Here is a 15,533-nt window from a genome sequence, read left to right on the forward strand (position 1 = left end):
GGTAATGAGCGTCTGATAACTCAAGAGGCTGTCTTCTGGCTGGAGCGCTGAAGCCCTCAGTGGTACAGTGTGTTCAGCCGTGGGACATCCGCTGAGATGAGGAGCTGACAGAGAGTCACATGAAGGCATCTAAATAGAACAGCATGTGAGACAAACTGTCTCTGACTCAGATGTGATTTAAAAACTGCCTTCCACACCAGTCAAGACAACACATGAAAAATCAGACTCTTATTTGAACTGAGCAGAACCAGATTAGCTGTGAGTGTCAATGAATCTGAACTGAACTCTGTAACGCACATGAGATGTAGTTTTTTAACTTTTTGGGTTGAAATTTGAAAGTTCAAACACACACGTTCATAAGTTTACATTAACCTTGCTAAATCTGCTAAATTACCCCTTTTTTGTTATTTCACATATATTGACACATACTCACAAAGTTTACATACACTTGGTTCTTAAAGTTTGCTTTAAAGCAGCTTGAAAAATTGAAAAAATAATAATAATAATAATAAATCCGTAATTACAGTAAAATGACATCTTCAATTTGATCTATAAATGGTCCTGCAGAGAATATATTGGCATTATTCAGTTTGATTATTCAGTGACCTCATTCAGTCCAGTGCAACTAAATCAGTACATTTTGCTCAATATTATCATTATTATCATAAAGCCCCTCTTAGTAAGACATAGGCAACACTAGCAAAAACAAACAAAAAACTACTGGAGAAAAAAATGAGAAAAGAAAGACTTGGGAAGAAGAAACCAGGCTTCAGAAAATTATTTTGTCTTCTAGGAATTTTATTAATGTCTTATGTAGCTTCAGAAGGGCATTTCTAAATTATGAAAAAATAGCTTAAAGGGGTCATCGGATGCCCATTTTCCAATTTTTTGTTTAGGGTCCTGATGAGAATTCCATAACATACTTTGGTTAAAATTTCTCAATGGTAGTGTAAAAAACACTCTTTTTACTTTGTCAAAATCAACCCTTTTTTAGAGCGAGCTATTCTGTTGCATGTTCTTTTAAATGCTAATGAGCTCTGCTCGCCCCGCCCCTCTCTGCCGTGGGATGATGAGCCGTAATGTTTACTTTAGCTGCATTTAGCCACGTTTAGCTGCGAAACTGGCTAACTAGCACATTATTAAGAAAGGTCATTTGGAAAGATGCATAAAAATCCCTTATACTCACTTCTGCTGTGGGTGAAGCTGCATCAGGAATGATTCACACGAACATAGACGCATATGTAGATCGGGATCGGCGCTTTCCTTCTTAAAAACAAAAGTTTTCAGCGGCTCAGATGTCAGGAGTAAATGATGACTGCTATGTTCATAATTACATCCAACAACAGATTCTTCGATCGCTCAATCAGAGACATTCTTGTCTTCCTCTGCTCCTGAGTCACACAATGGTGATCAGAGTCGGACTGTTTGAGCTCGATGAGGGCGGGGCTAAGGTAAGACACTCATGTCAATCAACTATCGTGGGAGGGGCCTCTGTCTGTGTGTCGTCACACCTACAAGAAGCTGAGAATGAGCTGATTTTAGAAAGGGGATATTACTTTTAAAGATTTAAAAATACCACTGGGTGGATGTTTATCATTGTAGGGTGGTTGTGTTCACAAACTGCCAACACACATTAATGTTCAAACATCATGGAAAAGTGAGTTTTGTATCTGATGACCCCTTTAACTAACAAAATAAGGCCTATAATGGCACACATAGGCCTAGCTGTCAGATTAGAAAGGACAATAAAAAAATAAAATAAAAAAATGGTAAAACAAAGCGATTCAAGTTTTTAGTGTTGTAGTTGTAGTAAATTGTAGTTGTACAGTATTGTTAAACAGTATTTTTAAGTGTGTTTACACCATTTTTAATACATCCAAAAAATATATTTTATGTAAATTGAAGCAAAACAAAGTGTTAATTTTAAAATATTTAAAATGCATTATAGCTAATTAAACGGCTATTCAGCTAAATGTAAACAATAAAACAAATAAAACATAAAACAATTCATGACACTGCAAAAACAAAAAAGGTATATGCAAAAAATACAAGTATGAAAAACACAACAATTTTTGAAAAACTTACTTGAGTGATTAATAAGCTAGACCAGGGTCAGTTATAATACCTTTTGCTATATTCTTTTGTTAGTTTTTCGTTTATTGTAACAGTAAGTGGGATGTAGAAAACACAGACATCAGTTATTTTGTTGGTCAAATGTAGTTGTTTAAATGTATTTTTATTTCAACTGTTAGCGCAAGCTAGAGAAAGTGATTATTACATTTTAAAATGTATATTTTTCTTACAAAAAAAAAAAAACATCAATTCACTACAGGAGGCCTTTCTTCACCCCCCGGAGCTGTGTAAGGCACTTTTTTATTATGGATGGAGGCACTTTATTGGACTTGTTTTGAACTGTTGAAGAGAAACACCCACCCACTGCCATGATAAAGCTGGAAGTGCCAGGGTAATTTTAATATAACTCCGATTCGTCTGAAAGAAGGAAGTCATATACAGTCATTTAAAAAAGTTAGGACACCCTATTGAATTCCATGGTTTTCTGTATCAGGATATAATAAAAAAAGATCTGGTCCTTGGTAGATCTTAAAATTTGGAAAATAAATCCTCAGATAAACATCATCACATGACATATCACACAGTGTCATTATTTATTTAAGAAAAATACAGTCAAGAGGAAAAGGCAATGTGTGACAAAGTCAGATACCCTATGAGTCAACTGCCTGTAGATCCACTTTTAGCAGCAATTCATTTTCTGTGTGACTTTATCTGTCTCTCGGATGTTCTGGAGGAATTTTGGACCACTCTTCTTTTCAACGTTGCTCCAGTTTATTAATGTTTGTGGGCATTTTCTTATGCACAGCTCTCACCACAGCATTTGAGTCAGGATGAGCTCTGGACGTTGACTGGGTTTTTGAATACCTTGATTCTTTTCTTTTCAGCCGTTCTGTTGTAGATTTGCTGGTGTGTTTGGGATCATTGTCCTGTTGCATGACCCAACTTTGGCCCAACTTTAGCTGTCAGACAGATGTCCTCACATCTGACTGGAGAATTCTTTGATATCCAGAGGAGTTGATGGCGACTCAATGACTGTGAGGTGCCCAGGTCCTGTGGCTACAAAACAAGCCCAGAATGATCAGCCCTCCTCCAGCTTGCTTGTCTTTTAGTATGAGGTGTTTGTGTTAATATACTCTTTAGGTTTTCATCAAACTTGGCGCTGTGCATTATGGCCAGACATCTCCACTTCTTTCTCATCTGTTCAAAGGACATTATTCTAGAAGACTTGTTTTTTTCAGACGCAACTTTGCAGACCTAAACTGTGCTGCCATGTTTTTTTTAGATAGGAGAGGCTTTCTTTTGCTAAGGCTTCTAAACATGCCATTTTTGTCCCATGTTTTTCTAATGGTATTGTCATGAACTTTATCATTTAACATGTTAACTGAGGCCTGTAGAGTCTGAGGTGTAGTTCTTGGGTTGTGAGCGTTACACGTCTGATCTTGGGGTGATTTTGCTGGGATGTCCACTCCTGGAAGGAGAGGTGTCTGGTTTAAACGTCTTCCACTTGTGAATAAACATCAAATAGTTTGGAAATGGCCGTATTACTCTTCTCAGATTGATGGCAGCAACAGATGCTTCTCTAAGATGATTGCTGATGTCTGACCTCCTTGGCATTGTGTTAACACACACCTCCAGACCAGCAAACTGCCAAAGCTTATGCTTTTATAGAGGTGCTTAATCAGACTTAATCAAAGGTGTTTAATTAGCAGTGCTTGACTGTTATTTACCCTCTTAATTCTAATGTTAACAGTAAGGGTGTCCTAACTGTCACACATTGTTTTGTTTTTTTGTTTTTTATTTATTTTGGCTTAATTTTTGATCAGTAAATAATGACACTACGCATTAAATACAATTTGTCATGTGTTGTTCATCTGAGATTTTCCAAATTTTAAGACCAGCCAAGTACACTGTAAAAAGTTTTCACCAGATTCAGCTTAAAAAGTTCAGCAGCTGCCTTAAAGCAACACTAAGGAGTTTTTTTTTTTTTTTACCTTAAAATAATGTTTCCGAACTCGTGTCAGTGGTTCATCAACTCATAACAGGGTGAAACGGCACTTCCGCATTTCGCTTTGCGTCCCTCTATGGGCCAGAACAGCACTATGTAAGTTTGGGTCGTGGGGTAGCGGTTTTGTAGTTCAAATGAGACTACAAATGCGACTTGCTTTACGGAAAAAAAAATAGCAAAAAAAGTCATTATTATGTTTTATTTCGTTTTCATACTTTCAAAAAGTCATGCAACATACTCTACCTTGTCACTGGACATCGTTTTTCCAAAGCCGGTCCCGGATAGCCTCCAAACAAATAACGTGCATGTGACGCGTCGGTAGGCTAAATTATTTACGACAGCGGTAATGGACAATTCCCCTTCTAACCTGTAGAGGGAGCGTTGAGGAAAAAAGTTACTTGGTGTTGCTTTAAAATTTTAAGTTAAATCAACTCATTTTAAGTGTAATAAGTTAAAATGACTTGTAGTTTTAAGCTGATTTAACTTAAAATATTAAGGCAGCTGCTGAACTTAGGTTTTTAAGTTGAATCTGGTGAAAACTTTTTACAGTGTACCAGATTTTTTTTATGATGTCCTGATACGGAAAACCATGAAACCATGGGAGTTCTAACTTTTTCACATGATTGTGAGTAAATAACTGGCTCATTTTAATTTTTGGGTAAAACTAATTCTTTTAAAGTTTATTAAACAGAGCATTTTGTGAGAGTACTGCATTTATAAAAAAAAACACCATTAATCTAACAAGCTTTAAATAACTTTAAAGAAACAAATTCAAGGAAAACAAATAGCAGCTTAAACTAAAAACACATATCTAAATACAGATGTGTGTTTACTGTGTGCAACGGCTAAACGAAGTAAACCTACAGTCTTGAATGTATGGAAGAAGTTTAAACAGTATTTGATTTCATGACATTTCATTCTTAAACTGGTCCACTTGATGGTTTTAATGACAACTTTAATCATTTACAGTGAACAATAATCTAATATATATAATAAAAATAAGATATAAACATAATCAGACTTGTTTATTTTGAGACAGTATTAACCTGTTTAATCCCAACTTTTTCCCAGACATGAAAATATCCAAATAACGTGTCTTTAGTAACCCTTTAAAATAATCAATAATTATTTTGGGAATTTCCTAGGGAAAAGTTTGAGAAAGTTTGTGTTTTATGGTCAGTACTGAATTGACATATTTCTGCACTCATAAAAATGGTTATATATCTTAGCCCAGCTATTTTAAACCCTTTGATCGCTTTCTATGGTTACTATTATGCATAAAACAACCTTATACAACACTGACAGGAACACTGAGATAAAACACAAAAAAATACAACCATCAACGTATTTCAAAATTGTTACTTTTTATAAATTTTTATATAGTGCAATATTTCGTCATTTTAACGTTTTTAGTGTAATTTTCACTAACAACTGCAATTGGATTTATATGGTATACCTAAATTCACTGTTATCCCACCATTCACTATTATGACAAACAACATGTGTACCAAAAAATCTTTGTCATATCTTTGTGTTAACATACTTTACTAGCCTCATTTTTTGGAGTTCTGATGCATATATCATCTTCTCATGATGCAAACAGTTAAAAACTGCTCTGGTCATGTGAACCTGCACATATTTAATCAAGACCCTTTATTTCTCCATATTTGCAGGAAGTGCACCAAAACATCAGTCAGTAAAGTTTTTAGAGCTTTATAAATGAAAACGTTTTTTGGGAGGTGGGATTAAATGGGTTAACAATATAATACAGAGATTATATTGCGAAATTAATTAAACTAGGTGTAAAATCATAGCAGCTCCTGATAGGTAGACCTTGACAACCAGCTCCGGAATGGCATAATATTCTGTAATATTATAGAAATGTTTTCAGTTTATTAGAGAGATTACTACAACCGAGTCTCACTGGCCTCAAGATTAGTTTGGCACGACCTACTTTCTGACAGAGGCTCGTTATATGAAGTGCGACACCGGCGTCATCATTTGTCGTTTGTAGAAGTGTCGACTGGAGAAGTGTCGGGTCCTCCTGAAGGGTTTATTTTGGGCGGTCTCTCTCTCTCTCTCTGAGGCACTGACTTATCTCACCAACAGGGGCTTCTGTGTTAACTGAGGCTAAATAAACACAGATGAACTGTCGAGCACATTCACAAAAATGTCCTGGCAATGTCTGCCTGACTTCACAAGACTCTCGGAAACCGCAGGAGAAGCGCGTCACCTCACAAACACACTGACATGGAGCTGCTTTAAACAGGCGAAGCGGGCATGTTCCTCCTAGAAGACTCCACTGGCGCCCAGCGAGCGCGCCTTTGACGCTTTCCACAGCAGTTTACCTTCTGTTTGGACTTTTAGTGAGAGCGGACATCCGAGATGAAGAACCCACATCTGAACGACCACTGCAAGATCATGCACTCGGTGTCAGGAGACAAGAGAGTCAAACGGAAGGCGAGAGAGCCAATTAAGCACGTCAGTGACGAGCATTTACCTTACTTTAAATTGTACAAGGACGCGCATCTCATGGCAGAGACTGACGGCTGTCCGACAGAGGCGCGCGGCACGGAAATCATCGCGTCCAGGGACGACAGTGTGTTAAATACCGCGGTGGATATGAGGATTAACACCGTTATTGCTGGAGAGACTCCCGACTCCAAACTCAGAGCCGTCTCCGAGAAGACTGTCAGCGGCAGGAGCGCTCACGCGGGCTCGCGCAGTCCGCAGGTTTTTCCTCTGGAGCGAGTGTTGTCTCAGCGCGCCGCCTCTCAGGCGCCTGGCGAGAGCGCGGAATCACCTAGGAAACGCGCCGGAGAGCCGTCTGGCGTCGTCACGGAGATCAAAGCCATTCAGCAGACTCGCAGACTGCTCGCGAACGCGCGCGAGAGGACGCGCGTGCACACCATCAGCGCAGCCTTTGAGGCGCTGCGAAAGCAGGTAAAGTCCCGCAGGCAGCATCGCTTTGGTGCTCCACGAAGAACAATCAAATCATCAATTCATGAACTTCCAGCACTGCGTAGAGACAATTCATTCAAGTCGAAGTTAGAATAAAACAAATCAGCAACTTTAAGCTGTATATAAACTTTTCACAAGAAGATAAGCAGATGTTATTCTCATTTTTGCAGTTCTGATGGAGGTGTAATCAGTGTTGGGGAAAGTTACTTTTGAAAGTAGTGCATTACAATATTGACTCACTCCCTAAAAAAGTAACTAATTATGTTACTTAGTTACTTTTTATGGAAAGTAATGCGTTACGTTACTTTTGCGTTACTTTTTAAATCTGGGCAGGGCTTGCTTGTTTGTTTTTAATATAAAAAGTTCTATTTTTGACAAATGTAAAAGCCTTTTCCCACCAAAACGTGAAATGAATAAGTCTAAGGTTGAATGAAAAGTAATTTCACATCTGTAGAACTGGGAAAAAGAAGTTCAACAGCAATTCTTCAGCAATGAGAAAAAATGAAGCACAAATCTAAAGTAAGTTTTGCTTAATAGTATGCTTGAATCGGATCAACAAAGATCAGCAGCAAAGACATTGGTTAATAAAATGGGATTAAATACATAAAGGAAACAAAAAGTAACTTGTGTTACTTTTTTGAAAAAGTAACTCAGATATTTTCTTGTAAATGAAAAAGGATTGCTTGCTTTATTAGTTACTTGAAAAAAGTAATCTGATTGCGTAACTTGCATTACTTGTAATGTGTTACAAAAAAGTAACCAACTTAGTTACTTTTTATGGAAATTAATGCATTACAGTATTGAGTTACTTCCTAAAAAAAGTAACTAAATATGTTACTTTGTTACTTTTTATGGAAAGTAATGCATTACTTTTGCGTTACTTTTTAAATCTGGGCAGGGCTTGCTTGTTTGTTTTTAATATAAAATGTTTGATTTTTAGCAAATGTAAAAGCCCTTTCACACCAAAAAGTGAAATAAATAAGTCTAAGATTGAAGGAAAAGTAATTTCACGTCTGTAGAACTAGGAAAAAGAAGTTCAGCAGCAAATGTTCAGCAATGAGAAAAATGAAGCACAAATGTTAGTTAATCTAAAGTAAGTTTTGCTTATTAGTATGACTGAATTGGATCAACAACGGACATTGGTTAATAAAATAGGATTAAATACATGAAGGAAACAAAAAGTAACTTGTGTTACTTTTTTGAAAAAGTAACTGAGATATTGTCTTGTAAATAAAAAGTAATGCGTTGCTTTACTAGTTACTTGAAAAAAGTAATCTGATTACGTAACTTGCGTTACTTGTGATGTAAACACTGGGTGCAACGTAATTGTAACACAGTCTATCAGCACAAAACAAAGTTAAAGTATGAAAAACCTAAGCTTTAATATACTTCATCACTGATTTTAACACATCCAGACCACACACTCACACTTTATTATTAGAAGATAGCCAAGAGCTTAAATCCCAATTCACAAATCCCTTTTTTATGATGACAATAGTTCCAGTCACTTCAGTGTTGGTTCAGATCAATAACAGTGTGAAGTTCATTTCAGAAGTTCTACAAAAGTAAGTGTTGTATTCAGCTGTGAGGTTCAGTTCAGGTTAATTGAGTTTTGGTTTTCACATTGACAGCCTGCATTTCCTCTGACCCTGGTCTGCTTCCACAGGTGCCCTGCTACTCGTACGGCCAGAAGCTGTCCAAGCTGGCTATATTAAGAATCGCTTGCAACTACATACTGTCGCTGGCTCAGCTGGCAGACCTGGACTACACGCCGGACCAGAGCAAGCTGAGCTTCAGGGAGTGTGTGGAGCAGTGCACCAGGACGCTGCAGGCCGAGGGACGCTCCAAGAAGAGGAAGGTAATCCAGTGTCCAAGCGCTTCTCCGCTGCTTCTAGATATGCTCTTTATTATATGATTGTGGAAAAGAAAACAATGTGTGCGTTTCAAAACCATGCCTCTTGAAATACACGTTGCTCTCATGCGAACCACGACACTGACCCACAAACTGTGAATAATTATAGACTGGCTAGAAGCTTAAGACTCAACTGCATTCAGTTACACTTTATTTTCATAGTCCACTTTAGACATCTGTTTACTGTAACTTTGCAGCTACATAGCAGTCATTATTAGAGTATTAGTGGTTTAATATCTGATGACAGAACAGAATGCTCCCCAACAGACATTCAACTGAATATAACTTCACAGATACATGTCAGCTGACTCTCATTAGAGTATTAGTGGACTGCTCACTGTAAAAAACAAAAAAATAGCTGTGGTCGCCAGAATTTTACCATAAAAATATGGTAGCGATATTTTAACGATTTAACTTCAATCTTCTACTGGAATACTGAAATCTGTTTTGTACCTTTGTAATACACTGATAACCACCAAAAGCAGATGGCAATGAGAAAGGCACATGATGAACCAAAGCCCATCACAAGCAGCTTTTAAATACTAACATATATAGAAGGTGCACAGAGTCATTCACACAAACACTAAACACCATCATGGTAAACTCAAATAATGCAATAAACATTCATTTAACAACATTAGATGTAACATACAACCCTAATGCACACAACTGATAAGAAAAAACTAAGAAGAAGAAAAAATCAACACAAAACAAAACATCAAATGTGAAATAGGGAATTCTGGAAATGTTAATTTACAGTTATTCACTGCAAATTATACAGTCTTTTTCACTTCCAAAAACGGTATACTACTGTAAAATTACATGTAATATCCAATGCAGTTTTCACCGTATTTAGTAAGGGAATTTACTATTAATCAATTAATACTGAACTGTGGTATTTTTACCTTTAAAATCACAGCCATTTTTGTTAGGTTAGGGTTCAGGTTAGTGGAATAAGTTGACATTGATACTTGCCAAGTGACTTACAGTCAGAGGTGGATAGATTACTTACAGATTACAGATTACGTGATGAAAACTCTAGTCAGTAATCTAGATTACTCTTTTTAGGTCATGTAATCTGACTACTTTTTAAGATTACTTTTAGGTTACATTATCAAACTTGTTTTAAATGTAAAATTAAACACACCATATTGATATAAAAAGCAAGGAGAATGAAAATACATTCACTTTTTGATGTCAAATAACAGTGCATTAGCGGTTGATATAGTGAATCTTTTTTTCACATATTTTAGTAATCATCATACATTAAATGTAATTTGAAAGCTTAAAATTCAGTGGAGATTGGGCACCTGGTGACTGTGGTATAATTCCCTAAATAAAATCTCACAGGAGTCTCAAATTTTTTTTCTAGCAACTTCAGATTTGGAACATACTTATTTAGACATAGGACTTTAATTTTATAGTAAATTTATAATATTATGCAAATTATATATATATATATATATATATATATATATATATATATATATATATATGTATGTATATATAGTACAGTGCATTTTCTTCACAGTAAACTTCTATAACTTTTTGATACTTTCATAATTTGAAATAATTGTAAAAAAAAAACTTTTTTGAAAAGAGTCCAAAAATCAGTTAAATATTTTTGACTTCCAGAATTGATAAACGGAGTGTCTATTTACACTTAGTGCAAATAGCCTGACTTGTTGGCAGAGGCTATTTACACTAACTCCATGCACCATTGTGTGATTGGGACAGTCAACACTACAAAAGATGGCTGATAATCATCAGTTCCAGTGGTGCAGAGGATAAATCGTGTTTCACTCTTTTCGACGCGACAAATCCAGGTTCAAATCCCCCTTCTGACTAACTTTTTCCCCTCCCTTTTCAAATCTCATATCATATCGGAAAGGCATTTATTTTCAATAAAAATGAAGGACATAATTGAAAAGTTGAAATAAAGTATTGGTTAGGGTTAGAGTATACGTGTAGAGAGGGTTATATCATTTAATACATTGAATTAAAACTATAATTTACACTCAGTGCATAATAACTGCATTCTGTTTTAATTTACTACAATTCTGAGGTGCAGATAATTGCGTCTGTTTGCAATAAGTATTACAAATACCAGAAAGTCCTGCTATTTAAACATAGTGTATTAAATTATTAATAATTCCAGAACACAATCACGCAATCCATAAAAAGTAACTGTTATCTGACTACAAGCTTTTTTAAAGTGTAATATACTGTAATTACAAGTACTTAACTTTTGTAATCTGATTCTGTAATCCAGATTAAATGTGATCAGTTCCCACCCAGAACTGAATTTAGAGTCAGTAGAAAGTCAATGAAAATAAAGTGTTAGCGATTAAGCGGTCTACTAATGCTCTGTCTCAAAGTAATGTGTAAACTAGTCTATAGTTATGTTCTGCGAGTGACAACAGTAACCAAGCCAGAACATACATGATGTGTGTATATGTACCAATTAGAGGGAATTTCCCCCCTCTGCCTAATAACCGTCCCATTAAATGAAATTATCATCAGCTTTTGTCAGAGCAGGACTGGGTGTTCCGCCAGCTTTTTCCTCCGCCGCGTCCCGGCCGAATAAGCAGCGATTGATGTGTTTTTGGGGGAGTTTTACCACACGGTCATCTGTGCAGCGGTGATTTCCTGCAGCGCTATCCTATATCGGCGTGTGCATTTTGTCCTGCGATAGGAGAGTGCGGGACGTTTGTAATGAGATTACGAGTGGTAATTGAGCAGCTGTGACACACTTCAGGCTCTGGAGAAGGCCAGCAGTTAGTCTGTGTGTGCATGTGAGCTCATGCGCTCCCCCCGTCCCGTCCCCCGTCAGAGCCAGACACCAGATGTTCGCAGCGCTGCTTGGGAAGTCCTGCTGGCGCCACTCAGGGCAGAGGGCAGGGGGAAGGCACGCGAGCCGGAGCCCAGAGAACGCACTCGCTGCAGGAACTGGCACATTCCCCAGCGCGCTCTTGGCCCGCTCCCCAGTTCTCCCTCGGCCATCTGTTCCAAAAAAACACTTTGAAATAAAAACGCAGCGCTCATCACTCTCTTAGGATACGGCTCCACGGAGCAGCTGTTACAGAGGCGAGGGGAAACGGGAGGAGGGTTTGGAGGAGGAGGGGCGCCGTCCAAGAAAGAAATCCCTTTGTCAAGTAGAGCCAGTGAGTCTGAGGGGAAAAATGTTTTGGCAGAGCAGAGCCATGAAAAGCACTGAGCGAACATGGAAATGTGCATGAATGTTGCAATGCGGGAACCTTTCTCGACAAGTCCGTTTCTAAACCTATCTAGCCCAACGCTGACTTTGTTCTTCTTCTCAACAGGAATAAAATGAAGCCAATGTGGAGAAAGAGGGACCTCAATCCGTCCACACGAAGCCTTGTAATGTAATGAAAGTGTAAAGTGACTTTGCACTATTGACTATACAGCCAACGGAGTCAACAACAAAAGCAATATGCTATTCTACAACTTTTGCACAGCGGAAACACTTTTCAAATGATGTGAAATCAGTTCAGCAGTCACAGACTTATTTATTTTGGTTTGTTTTGCAGTGTTCTCATACACTTGAACAGATCCTACACAGCTGCAATGTGCACATTCTGTCCAAAACGTCCTGCCGTGTGCAAGAAAGTGCAGGTTTTCTCTTCTTTTTGTAATCCATGTTATTATGTTATTCTTCATTTTATCGATTGCATTATAAACCATGATATAAATGAAAATGCATATAATAAATTCAGCACTCGTCTCTCGTCTTGCATCTGCTTTGTATTAGCAGTCGTTCTTGTTCTTGAACAGCAGACTGTGTCTCTGTCAGACAGTTTTATAAATGTATTTACTGTTGAAACACTGGTGAATGTAGTCCATCTTCATTACTGAAAAACTGCTTTTCTGAGGCATTAATAGGCAGCTGTTGGTGACCCGCCAAAAACATCAAACTCCAGGAGGAAACAGATCTGAACGTTCTGAGCCGTGTGGGATTCCTATCAGCAGCTCACAAACACACCATTAAAACTAATTAATCAATGATTGTGTCACAGTCAGTATTATCTGCTACATACATGTCTGTTTTCCAGCCGCTACAGCGCATCTGTGTGCTCTGACAACAACAACTTACTTCAGAACACACGCACTGTTTTTAAGTTGAACGAACTGATCACTTTTTAGTGAAAAATGTTCAGTAAAACTATTTGATTTGTGTCTCTTACCATGTCATATAAAAATAATGAGTTTATTTAATGTGAAGACTGGCCATGTGTTAACCAACTGATATTTTTCAGGGAAACATACACATTAAATATTTCTCGTATTTTATTAACATTAAACATTTTATATGAGATGTAACTTTATTTTTGAATACTGTGATTCACATGATGCTACAATACTGTATGTCTCACAAATCATCTTCTGTGTTCATACTATCTCCCCGTGGTCAGCTGCTAAAACTGCACGTTTGCTAAAACAGTAAACATGCTTTCCATATTCAGAGGTGGCTGCTCAAAATGTGCGTGCGTCGATACTTTCATTCCTCTCTCAGGCCATCTGTCCACCACGTCGAAATTTCATATTGCAGTCTTTGATTACATCACTTCTTCCATTTAAATGACAGCGTTCAGAGACAGGAGCACTGGTGTTCTTCTCTCACTCCCCTCATTGTCTGGCTCATCTAAGATTCCAGAACTATTTGACAATGTCTTTTTCCATGTCCTATGCTTTGCAGATTTCCTTTAATAAGGGGGTTGCCTCTCTAATTCTCCAAGTACAATTACACCACAGCTATATCTGTTTTGGTTTTATGATGTGATTTACATTTTAATCCCTTTTAAGATTAAAAATAACAGATCATTTCAATTTAAAAGGCACCTATTATGCCCCTTTTTACAGGATGGAATATAAGTCTCAAGCGTCCCCAGAATGTGTCTGTGAAGTTTCAGCTCAAAATACTCCACAGATCATTTATTTTATCATTTTATAAATGCCTATTTTGAGTGGAAGCAGAAACAGGCTGTTTGTGCATGTCTCTTTAAATGCAAATGAGCTGCTGCTCCCTGCCCCCTTTTTTTGCGTTCTCTCGCAAATCCAGTTGAGCTCGTACAAACACTTCCTGATTACTTTTTCATTCAGCTCTGTGTATTCACAATGGAGCAGTTAACAGACTTTTATTTTTGAACTTGAACTCAAGTATAAAGAAATACAGTCAGTGTTTACGGTAGTTCAAAGCACAGTTTTGGGACAGTCTAAAATGCTTAATGTGAAACACTGGAGGACCAAATTCAGTACACACCTTATAAAGCATGCAAAGAAGCAGGATAACCCAGAATGTGAACAAAACCCGCTAAATTGCATGTAAAGGAAAAAAGATGAAGACCTCCCATAAAGACTGTGATAAAAAGACCAAATATGCTATAGAAATGATTGAAAATATATTGTGTAACTGCAAGCAGATGAGTGCAGAATATGAGCTGAATTGCATAAGCGTTTTCTTCCCCATAGAAAACTGTGCTTAATGTGGCTTAACATTGTATATATTTTATTAAGAGTATATTATGTACAGGTGAGCAACGCAGTAATCCGTTAAGCGTTTATAATGTTTTTCTATGGGGGAGGAAACACATTTGGTCTTTTGATATTATTGTCTATTAGCCTCTTAAGCGTGTTAATGTTTTTTTGTATGCTGGCTTATTGTTTTAGTACATTAAGCCACTTCAACCCTTTAGAATGTCCCAAAACCATGGCTTGAATGAAGTGGTATGAACCACTAACTAACAATACTCTGCTAAAAAACATTTGTTTCGTTTATCATATCTATCGCTCTGAAATAACACGTCTTAAACCATATTAGTTTAAACGTCTGGTATAAGGTTTTCTAAGTGCACACATTTGAAACACGTGGACAGAAAGTGGCTTTGTGTCACATGCGAGTACTAATCTAAGTTCTCTTTCATGTCTAATTGCACCTAAACGGTCAAATACAAGTTTACGTTAAAAAGCAGGAGTTACAAGAACAGTCAGTTATGACTATGAAGGTAAACAGCTGGGAAAGGAATCCCATGTTTATATTAGATCTGTGTGGCAACAGCATAATATACAGTAAATCAATCAATCCACTGTTCTCTTGTCTCCTCTGAAAAGGGGACTCTAGGAGACTCTGGGACTCTAAACAGTGTTCTGTGCTTGTCTGTGCCGCCAACAATAGAACAGATAGCATGCTTTGCTTAAACTTTTGCCATAGTGTTAGAACCATTATTGCTTGAAAAAAAAGAAAAGAAAAAAAGATGGTGCTGTGGGTGGAAACGTGCAGATAAAGGGGCAGAAATATTATAATAAGATCTGAGCAGCTCATTTTTTCACATGCTTGCAGAGAAAGGCTTACCAAAAATTTTGTTTTCTTTTTCACAATTTTTGGGTTTGGTAGATGCCCTGATTATAGTACTTCAACATGGAAAATGTCAGATTTTAAAGTCATATGATGTTGCTAAAAAGAGCATTATTTTGTGTATTTGTTGTAATGCGATGTGTTTATGCAGTTTGAGGTGCAGAAAAGGCGCGATAAGACAGAAACAATAAAACCCATTATAAACTAGG

At 37.2% G+C, this 15,533-nt stretch overlaps 1 protein-coding gene across 2 annotated transcripts; it reads left to right on the forward strand.

Annotated features, from left to right (window-relative positions):
* Positions 1-5,297: 5,297 nt before the first annotated feature.
* On the forward strand, positions 5,298-12,708 carry LOC141288616 (transcription factor atoh8-like). 2 transcript variants are annotated; one of them, XM_073820783.1, is made up of 3 exons: positions 5,298-7,021; positions 8,706-8,897; positions 11,785-12,222. In XM_073820783.1, exons 1-3 carry the CDS (start codon positions 6,464-6,466, stop codon positions 11,974-11,976), a joined length of 942 nt encoding a protein of 313 aa, XP_073676884.1. In that variant the 5' UTR covers positions 5,298-6,463; the 3' UTR covers positions 11,977-12,222. The 2 variants fall into 2 exon arrangements, with proteins under 2 accessions (XP_073676884.1, XP_073676882.1); XM_073820781.1 differs by lacking the exon at positions 11,785-12,222 and adding an exon at positions 12,275-12,708 and having other exon boundaries at positions 5,310-7,021.
* The last annotated feature ends 2,825 nt before the right edge of the window (positions 12,709-15,533 follow it).

This window comes from Garra rufa, chromosome 16 (assembly GCF_049309525.1).
Source record: "Garra rufa chromosome 16, GarRuf1.0, whole genome shotgun sequence".
Lineage (NCBI taxonomy): Eukaryota > Metazoa > Chordata > Actinopteri > Cypriniformes > Cyprinidae > Garra > Garra rufa.

What these genes read in the sequence shown, in the direction of transcription:
- LOC141288616 (XM_073820783.1), top strand. Translation starts at nt 6,464, where the DNA reads ATGAAGAACCCACATCTGAACGACCACTGCAAGATCATGCACTCGGTG. An exon ending in TTGAGGCGCTGCGAAAGCAG is followed by an intron (nt 7,022 to 8,705) that starts GTAAAGTCCCGC and finishes CTGCTTCCACAG; the next exon opens with GTGCCCTGCTACTCGTACGG. An exon ending in GACGCTCCAAGAAGAGGAAG is followed by an intron (nt 8,898 to 11,784) that starts GTAATCCAGTGT and finishes GTCCCCCGTCAG; the next exon opens with AGCCAGACACCAGATGTTCG.